The sequence below is a fragment of the Sardina pilchardus genome, chromosome 11 (genome assembly GCF_963854185.1).
Source record: "Sardina pilchardus chromosome 11, fSarPil1.1, whole genome shotgun sequence".
Taxonomy (NCBI): domain Eukaryota; kingdom Metazoa; phylum Chordata; class Actinopteri; order Clupeiformes; family Clupeidae; genus Sardina; species Sardina pilchardus.
The window spans coordinates 14,229,596-14,240,113 of record NC_085004.1 but is presented as its reverse complement, the minus strand read 5'-3'; the positions used below and the strand labels follow the sequence as shown (position 1 = coordinate 14,240,113).

At 43.6% G+C, this 10,518-nt stretch overlaps 1 protein-coding gene across 1 annotated transcript; it reads right to left on the bottom strand.

The window, feature by feature from the left end:
- Positions 1 to 4,879: 4,879 nt before the first annotated feature.
- mex3b (mex-3 RNA binding family member B) lies at positions 4,880 to 8,979 on the bottom strand. Its single transcript, XM_062549843.1, has 2 exons — positions 8,378 to 8,979; positions 4,880 to 7,587 (listed from the first exon to the last, which is right to left on the bottom strand). The coding sequence occupies exons 1-2, from the start codon at positions 8,604 to 8,606 to the stop codon at positions 6,185 to 6,187; spliced, it is 1,632 nt and encodes a 543-aa protein (XP_062405827.1). The 5' UTR covers positions 8,607 to 8,979; the 3' UTR covers positions 4,880 to 6,184.
- Between the last annotated feature and the right edge of the window lie 1,539 nt (positions 8,980 to 10,518).

Here is a 10,518-nt window from a genome sequence, read left to right as displayed (position 1 = left end):
AACAGAAGCTTAACGCATACTGGTTCTTGTCCTATCATTTCTCTAACCAAGCATCTCCACTAGGGTTGGCTAGCACTGAGGCGGAGAGATATCGTATGCATATACTACTGGAGCGGGGATTTAGAAACACTACCACCTGAGGTCTGGGAAAGAGAACAACTGAGTAAGTGTGTTCATTATTCTGTGAGAAATACTTCTTGGTTCCCCCCTCCAATGAGCATTTGTCTTGAAACAGAAAGACTGCACTTGTGTTTTACTCTCTGGAAATGTGCAGTTCCTCGAAGTATTTTTAAAAAGTATTTTTGGTTTTGTTTTCATCATCCAGATCCTTCCAGCAAACAGCAGAAAGTCTCGCAGACCTCCTCCAGAGTCCATAATTACTGATATGGAGTTATGATGCCCGTCTAATTACACTTTTTACATAACAATGCATCAGCATCAAAGACAAAGAGCGATGCCTCAAGAAGACTTTTTTTTTTAAATCTTTTTTATCTTTTACTAGTTGTAGTTTCATCTTGTTTTCGATTTCTCCACCATTATTAAATCTACACTTATCTGGCGGAGAGAGAATACAATGTTGTTTCTCTCACATTAATTCTAATATAGCCACGTACATTTTGAGAATTGCATAGTTATTATCAGTTATGAATAGAATATGATTAGAGTTTATTATTTGAATGTCTCTGATAACCCATAGATGTGGAATGGCATGTGCTTCATGCAGTTAAATGAAAGTGCTGTTGACACATTTGATGCAAAGCATTAATACTTGAACTTATATGTAAATTTGTACTGGCAAAAAGCACCTGTCTAGCATGACACCGGCAAACCACTTACATATGACTATGATGCCCCCCCCCCCCCCCCCCCCCCCCCCCCCCCCTCCTGTTATTGTTCATTTATGTCGACTCAGTGGCGAGGATTCCATGGCCATTTCTTTTCTTCCGTTGAGATTTAATGCATGTGGTTAAGTGATAATGCATGTGTCCTTCCAGCATTATGCAGAGGCCTGGGCTTTCACCAAGCCACTCCGAAGAATTTGTCAAACCACTGATTCACCTCATGAGCCATTCCACTCATCCAGCGACCTGAACCAATTTCCCCTCTAATCTTTGTGACCAAAGGCATTTCTAATCACCACACTGGGAAAAAAAAGGGCTTTGTCTTAAAGCTTCTGGCACATCTCAGGGAAAAAAAGCAAAAGACACAGAAGACTTATCATTCTCTGTGCTGCACTCACTGGTTAACACAATTAATTCGGAGGGTGTGCTTCACCAATCCGACAAAAGAATGGAATGAAATCACATTAAGTTGCTGGTAGATGTAGGCCATGCCACGGGCTGGCATGTGTATTTTTGTCCCTACCCACGTTTCAGCCTGTGCCAACACAGTAAGGTATGGTGGCATCCAGTGGTGTAGTCTAAGACTAAGGACGCAGGACTACGCAGTAAACCCACTTAAAAAGCATCACCATCTCAGTATGTCCACTTAAAATAGCAAAGTATAACATTTGGAGTTGATCACAGTATACTCACTACAGCTAACTACATCACAGTATATCCACTAAGCTAACTAGACTACACCACTGGTGGCATCCTAGCCATGATGGCCCACATCTGCATATCATATTGTATATAATATAATATATATTGTGTATGAATAACAAGTGTGCTTGAGTACCTCTCGGTGTCATGACTGACTTCATCACACACCTCTGTTTCCTCTTTTAGCTCTGCGCACAGCTTGCTAACGTGGTGGACACCTCTATATTGTGATGGAAATGAGATGTTTGAGGAATGAATCATCGAGCATCTTCAGCTAGAGATTTGCGAAGGCTGCACATGTTTGCCAGTGTAGCAGATCTGACACCGTCACCTGCCGTTTTTTTTTTCTTTTTTTTTCAATCACAAATGCAATTTTGAATGAACCTAATGTGACTATACTCCCCTTTCTCCCTCTATGTGTGTCTGTTAATGTCATATCACTGAATAGGCAGTGTCTATTCACCTAGAAAAATGAAAACACTTCCTGAAGAGAGGAGTGTGTTGGTGTCTGTTGTCATTTTTACTTCTTACAGAAACCTATTTACTACAGTGTATGTGCTATTCTGAGTGTGAAACACATTTTATATTCAAATGTCACAAAAAACATAAAGGAACCATAAACAGAGACGCCCCTTCAATACAGTGTTCTTGCTCCCATTCCATTCAGATCACCGGCGGAGTCCAACTCATGTCTGTCTTCTGATTTGAACATTTACATTAAATATATGCTTATGCCATTTTGCATGAGTGTGCAGTTGTGCAGAGATCAACACTGTTAGTGCTACACAACTGCTATCACTGTAGGACGGTGTGTCTAACCAAAGATGTGTTGTAACATTTGCAAATGCTATTTAAGATAGCACTTCATTGGTGATCAGTCATACGCATGCGATTTTGTGTGTAAATAAGAGCGTTCCCACTTGTTTCTAATCCACGGCTGAATAAAGAGTGTGAACTGACTAGTCACCTTGTGCTGTCTGAGACTCCAGACGGCACACTCGCATGGTGTTCCCAGCCAAAGTGGTGTCTGGCTCGATTCTGGACAATTTGAGGCAAACATGTTTAGATCGCTGTGCTCTCTCAAGTATAGAAATTATTTTATGCAGACACACACACACAGACACATGCCCTAAAACGCCTGCTCATCTATAATGTATCCATCACCACGCCCGTGTCCTCCACAACATGGCCGTGAGACAGATTCATGCTGAATGCTCTGTAACGGTGGGTTGAACAGCCTGCGACAAGGACACACATGAGACCCAGGCCAGAAGTCTGTGGGGGGTGGGGGGGGGGGGGGGGGTGGAAGGGGGCAACGTGAGAGCGAGACAGCAGGTCAGCAATGTACAGATTGCATCGGTTTCCCCGAACGCATGCCCCAAAGGACACACAGAGGTCAAAGGGCAAAAAACGTCTCCAATATTTGGGCTGATAGTGCCACTGTTTACTGAACACACACACTCACACTCACACACTACCACTCACACTCAAGTACTGCCACTGATAAAGATATGAGGGAGATGTGGTAAAGCCATAAAAGCAATATTACTCAGGTGCAGTTAGGAAATGAGTCATTGTCCTAAAGCACAGAATAACCCACAGTGTGTCAAGCATCGCATAAAATAAACATTTCAGAGAGATGAAATGTGTTTAAATAATCTCCTCTCAAACATGACAGATTTGTTATGGCATAAACCCAAATATATTTAGTATCTGACTGTCAAGTTATCCACCACTGTTTTCATGTCCTCTACAGTTTTGTTTTCCTGTACATCTGAATATCTCTGGCTGACTCAGTACGATGACCAAGGAGTAGTTAGCAGGCTTCCGCTTGCTATCGGGTGGCAGGAGTCAAATAAAATGATGAGGAATCTACCCTGAGCACAATGATAAGCTAGGGTCCTCATGAATAAAAGATGGGACTCTGCTTGAAGGGAAAGGGGGAGATAGAGAGAGAGAGAGAGAGAGGAGGGGGGAGACAGAGGGAGAGGGAGTTCTCTATCCTTTCTTCAGCAGGGGTGGTGGCAGCTGCACATTAAATGCAGTGTTACATCTCAGTTGCCTGGATTCCTATTTTAGGGTTGGGTCTGAGATGCCAGACTCAGAACATGGCATCTCTTGTGCTAACACAACCTGGGTATGTGGCTGATCTATTCGTCTGTGGGCATCAGCTGGCTTCTGGATGCCTGATATCTAATTAAAACTCTTTCCTGGGCAATGGCACAGTCATTACATCAGCAAACATGACATTTTTCACTCCTAAGTTGTGATTTAATCGCAAATTTATCAAAAAGGACGTAGGAGAAAAATTGCCTCTGAAAATACTCCTGCTTGCCATTCCAAAAGTAATTTATTATGCCCGCATTCAGAGAAGTAAGCAAGGGCATAATGTAATGAGAACAGAAAAAGGCCTGTTTCCTTCAGCTCTGTTGTCATTCTTCAGCAGTTTTGAATCATATTCTTGTTAGGACAAAACAGTTGCAAACTAAATTGTAGCATGTGTTCCGAATTTGGATAAAACACTTGTCAGCTCTTTTTTTTTTCAAGGCACTGGAATTGTTTCCTAATAGTATGGTTTATGAGGCCAAACTGCAGGGCCAGCGTTTGGATGTTTCCATTTTAAACTTATCATTAAGGGCTGTTTCTCCACATTTATTATCTAGCAATGGGGCATGTGCCTCCGCGTCACTCTTTCCAAGCCAACCACATGACATGGGACTGCTGGTCTAGGAGGTGGAATTATTCAGCTGAACCTGTGCGATGCCGATTTAATATATATGCAAATTCTTACCAGACATGCCCATTTAAAAAATTCCAACTGCCACTACCATGACCCATAGCCTAAATGTACAAACTAATATTCACAGAAATGACCTGTGAGGCCCATGTGGTCTCATTTTTTTTGGCCAGGTCCATAACAGTACACACTTAACCTGTTCTGAGATCTCAAAATGTACAAGCCAGAGCATCAGAGCCAGCAGGTCACTGAGGACAACTGAAAAGAAAAGGAAACTACACAAGTAGTGATGGCCACCACAACTGCTGCGCTGTATGGGGTTTCTCTTTGAGGGGGAGAAAAAAACACTGCCCTGCTCTAGACAGATCACTGTTGTTCCACTCTGTTTTTCAGGGAGCTATTGTGAGATAACTACATAATGGAAAGAAAGGGGGACAAGTGAGGAAAAGCCACAGGAATCAAATGGTTGGGGGCAAAGCTCTTACAAGTGGTCTGTTTGACTGACAGAATAGCCAATCTTGGGTAGCAAGTAATACGACTTGGACAAAGAAGACAAGGTAGAATCTACATTAAAGACTAGAGCACTCCATGGTTTCATGTACCATTTTATTGGACTTATATAGAAATACTTAAAAAAACATGAAGTAGCACCATTACTTAAGTTTTACTTTATCATGTAGAACTTTAAATGTCAGAAAAATAAAACTCTTGATACATTTTCAAATCTTGTTTCAGCAAATATAATATTAGTATTTCACCATGAGGTTAAAGGCCCTTTATCATAAAATAAAATATACTTTGTTTTTAAACTTTGCTCAATAAAGTACATTTACGCTCAAGTAACTTCACCTACATATACATAAACAAGTGGTAAAGAAATGTATTAAAATAGAAATACTAAACTATAGTGGTGCAACAGAACTCTGTAATTCCCACTGGAATCTAATTCATACAAATTTTAGAAAGCATAAACGGTTTCCTTTTTGTTTGACTTACTAAGTTTTATACATTTCAATGTTTTGTAATAATATAGAATAAAATATGCTTTATATTACTGAATAAAAAATATGCTGGGTGAAGCGGATTTAAAAGACATTTTTTGCTGAACCTACAAAACCTCCATCCCAACAGAATACTGGTAAATGCGATACACATGTTGTGGTCTGAATTTCTTCCCACATTTGTGTGATATTAAAATAATACAGTGTTCACTGCCATAAGGCCATACTAAAAATAAACGATATTTTAACCCAGCTACAAAAAAGTTCACTGAACTTAAATTAAAATATTTGTAAACATCTTTGCAATACGAAATATAATCTTTCAAGTCAAAAAAGAATAAAATACTTCAATCTGTATTAATGTAATTAATATTTAAAACTTTCAACTTGTGGAATTTTAATCTGTACATATATATGTAGGATATGTTGTTGCTCTCCCTCAGCTGTCTCTCCTGTCTAGCTGCAGTATCGTCACCTTCAGAAGTCAATAATCCTGTTTTGTCAAGGCCCTCCAAATTTCCTAACCACAAGCTCTGCTACCAATACATTCGATCAGTGAAACTTAAAGGCCAGTTTCTTTAACAGTCAACAAAAATTGACTTAAGTACCTCAATCAAGATCTAACTCCATGTTATAACTTCATTAATGTTGTGTACAATTTACTAGAACTATTGATTACTAGGCTTTAATATTTAAAACATGCATTAGATGTTGAAAATATTGTCCCAAGCTACAGTACATTATAAACAATTAATATGGAGCCCTGAAGGGTGTCCCTTTTTGGATACTGCAGCTTAACATACATATGTATATATACATACAAGAACACGTTATTAGGATTTCATAAAGCCTTACGAGTTTTGTTCATGGTGGTTTGTTGCTATCTGCATGTTGGGTACAACTTATGAAAATATACGTATAGCCTGAGTAACAGCTGCGTGGCAGACAGGGCATTTGGGCTCATTTTTCTCACAGATGCGATTGGCGCACTCCATGCAGAACAGGTTGTGGCCACAGGGGACCAGCGCTGCAATGACCTCACTCTCGAAGCACACCGAGCAGTCCCGGCTGCCCTTCCGGCTGGTTCCCGAGGAGGAGCTGGACGAGGAGCTGGAGGTGGAGGAGGCGGAGGAGTCGGACGGCACCCCGGGGAGGTGGGAGCCCGAGAGGCCGTTGATGCCGGCGGACAGCGCGTTGCCCGGGTAGTTGGGGAAGCTCAGCGTGCCGCCCCCGGGATCGCTGCGCACGCGGCGGGCGAGAGGGTGCTCGGAGGCCCCACCGGCGTGGTTCAGGGGCGGGGACAGCCGGGGCTGGTTGTTGCAGCCCACCCCGTTGGCACGCCGCTGGTTAGCAATCATCCCGTTGGCATTAGTGGAAGCATTGGCAGGATAGATGGCTGAGTTGTTTCCACCACCGGACACGCCGCGCTCGTACTGGGACCAGAGGAGTCCGGGGGGAGCAGGCGTGGGGTCAAATCCGGGTGAGGACTCGAAGGTCATGTCAGTGCAGTCGGGCGATATCACCTCGCTCCCGTAGACAAACTCGTTGCCATTGGTGTTCACATTGATGTTGACGTTGTTGTTGTTGTTGTTGCCGTTGTTGGAGGCGGTGTAGCTCAAGGCGGGGCTTGGAGGGCTGTAGTCTGCAAGCCGGGAGCTGCTGTTGTTTCCGAAGTAGGAGTCTGTGGAGGCACTGCCCAGCGAGCTGGAGCTGTCGTTGCGGTAGTTGGAGAAAGGCTTGCGCCCAGAGGTGGGGGTCACGCTGGAGGTAGGCTTGCTCCACAGGCTGGCGTGGCCGTGCAGGTCGAAGCCCACGTCCGTGCCGTTGGCGTGGAAGTCGTTCTCGTCGGTCAGCTCGATGAGCCCCCCGGTGCGCATGGCGATGTGTGCTTCGATCTCTTCCCGCGCGCGGTCCACGTTCTCCGGCATGCCCGTGACCTCGAAGACCGGCTCTTTGTCTCGGCTGGGCGTGACGATGTAGGTGTGCGTCTGCTGCTGGATCCGCTTGATGGTGGCCCCCTTGGGTCCCACCACTAATCCCACCACCCTGTAGGGAACCCGCACCTGGATGGTGGTCTGCCCGGGAAGGTTGGGCGGCCCGGGGACAGTGCCACTCCCATTCAGGGTGCTGTTTTTGTTCCTAGAGGCTCGGATCATGGAGAAATGCTCTGCTGCAGAGATGATTTCCCTCCTAGCCATTGCTACATCCTCTCGTCTGCCTGTCACAACAAAGACTGGTTCCTCCCCACGCACTGGAGTCTTGATATAGGTGTTGGTCTTTGCTCGCAGGGCTTTAATTTTGCAACCTATATTTAGAATAAAACATTGAAGATAATTGTAAGTATAGGTGGGGTTTAAAGACTCGACACTAGTGCCCTAACAAGCTGACATGTGTAACTCTAAAGTGTTTTAAAGCTAGAGCAATCAGATATTCCAGAACAACAATTCAGTCATTTCTTCAGTGCACAAATTCAAACCACATGCCCAGCTACATGACATACAGCAGTCAGGTCAAAAATAGCACCGAGGAAAAAAATGCATGCAGAATTCATCATGTTCCGTGGCTTTCCAAAAGGCATAAACTGTTTAGCATCGTCCACACATACATAACAAATGCAATTCTTCAACGATAAGATGAGGTTTTTACAGAAATGCCGATGCTACAAAAAAACTACTGTTTTCCCTAATATCGTATAACTTTTGTAGACTATGCCATCCCTACGACACAGCAGTCAATTAGTAGCCTACTCCAGCTTCGAAAAAGAATGATGCTTATGAAATTGCTTTTGTTGACTCAGAATAGTAAGTGGGACAGGATGATATAATATGACATTGGAAGAGGAAAGCCAGTTGATACTGTTCTAGTCCTGTCAGTTGCACTGTCTGCGTGCTAAGGCACTATTCCGCTATGTCTTTGTTTTGTTGTTGAGTGCGAGGGTAATGCAGAGGAAAATATAGGCTATGGTGTCTGCGCACATGGACACGTCTTGTCCCATAACAAAAGCCAAATCTAACAGTAGCCTAAAACGCGTCAACAGCGCAAGTCAAGGACTAACACAAATGAGGTGAAAGAAAAGAGTGTTGTAGACTACGCACCTTGTCTGCCGACGATTTCAGCTACGTGCTCTGAACTAGGAACTGGGACACATTCGGTCATGTTCACGCTCTTTTTCCTCGGCTCATTGTCATACATTGAATTTTCGTCGTTGTCCAAACCGAGCAACGAAAGCTGGTCCAGTGCTATCTGTAGGGCTCTTTGGTCGTCCAAGGCGTCCCCTTGGTTACTCCCATTCCTCTCCATGTCGGCGAAGAGCGAACTAGGCATCTTTAGAGATCTTGCAGTCTCTGGGATCAGGGAGATCAGACAAAGGGAAAGAACTACGGAAGGAGGGCAGGGTTGAGCAGGGAGAGAGAGGGGACACCGGTTTCAAGCCACTGGTGCAAATCAGTGCTTCTCCTCTCCAGGCAGTTAAAAATCAGTGCAGTCCGACCTGTGCGGACGATCTCTGCGCCCAGCTCCTAGATTGTTGCGGACGGACAGTATGCGTATTCCGAAGTAGCCTACTGAGTTGTTGGAATGCCGGCGGTGGCAATATTCCTTCAAAGGGCCCCTCCCCGGCTCACTCAGCTCTTTTCTGTTTTCTGTCTGACTTGCTGCAACCAGACAGCACTACTGGGGGATATGTGCGAATGACGTCACTGGTTGGGCAGGGACGGTGCGGCGCTGCTGCTATTTGCATGCGCAGGTCTGATTGGGCAGAACTAGGTGGATGGGAGGTTACCGGCTAAGCATCCAGTCCCCTACTCCCTCCCTCCTTTGTTGTCTAATTAAACCATGATAGACAATTTCTATGACTGGAGTTAATTTTTTACAATTTAGCAACATACCTCTAAGTTGTTACAGAAATACATTTTGTTGGGTATAGTTACTGTTTACCTTGATATTTCTTGTAGAGAAGATACTTTGTTGCATTGTGTCTCACATGCTCAGCTTTTGAGGTGATAATTGATTTTCAATCAGTATCTTACTATCAATGAGCCCTACAATGTGTAACCTATACGCTCTGTGGAGGTCTTTACATTATAACGTATCCTATGTGCGTTTGGCCCTACCGTGTCATAACACTGCAGAATAACCTGTAAGAATAGTCTATGTAACCTACATATTAATATTCGCATGACGTAATGTTTACTTCTGATCAGCACCATGAACTACAGGTCCTGAAGATATCTTGTTGCGTAGGCATGGCTAGACTTAGCCTTCATCTGCAATTTCATATAATCTAGAATGGAATATTTTATGTTTTGTTGTTTTTAAAATATAGTAAGGCATCTTGATATCAAGATAAATAGATTTACAAACGTAGATAAATCGATTTCAAGTAAAGAACAAATGTCTGCTAACATGCCCGGACATGTGCTCTTTGTTTGATGTTTGTGATGAATGCAGTTTCCTCTGCTCTCTCCCTCCCTCGCTCTCTCTCCCTCTCTCTCCCCTTCCAGAGCACGGGTCTGAAAGTCCCTCTTCAACATAAGCGCTGGTTTATGACCACGCGCTTTATGACAGTAGTTGGCTCTCCCTTTTTATCTATTTAGTTGACTCGTACACGGCATTTGCCAAATGACATCAGACTCTCCTCCCCTCTTGCTCAGCAACTTGAAACAACTAACAGGTAATTGTTGTGTTCAAACACTTCTCATTTCCTCAGGATGTTTACACCAGTGGACAGGGGCAGCTGACAAAAGGGTCTCGATCAATTCAAAACGTACTCTACATCTACCACAGGTCCTACTCAAATGCAGTAGCCTAGCCTACTCAAGGTAAACAGTTTTTGGTTTAACTGCTAAGGTGTAAAAGAAAATGAGCTCTTTAGTAAGGCTGATATCAGAGAAATATAACAATAAAATGGTGTGTTTTTTATTGTTTATTCTACATTTTAATCTGATCAGGCCCACCTCCATATAATCGAAGATGTCATGTCAGTGTACAACAAGAAGAGCTTGTAGCCTACTTTGTCATGAAGCGGAATAATATATTGTTTTCTGGTCTGAAAAAAATATGAGGTGATGTGTCACCAACAATAGGCAAGCAAATGACATGACATGATTCGTTTGTGGTGCTGGACGGCATGTAAATGTTGAGGCCATGGTGGAGGTGCGTATACTGAAGCTCTCCCAAAAAGCAACTGCATCTAGAGGCAAAGGCACCCATTGTGGTCATACTGGAGGGTTGTATG

What these genes read in the sequence shown, in the direction of transcription:
- mex3b (XM_062549843.1), bottom strand. Translation starts at nt 8,606, where the DNA reads ATGCCTAGTTCGCTCTTCGCCGACATGGAGAGGAATGGGAGTAACCAA. An exon ending in TGAAATCGTCGGCAGACAAG is followed by an intron (nt 7,588 to 8,377) that starts GTGCGTAGTCTA and finishes TTCTAAATATAG; the next exon opens with GTTGCAAAATTAAAGCCCTG.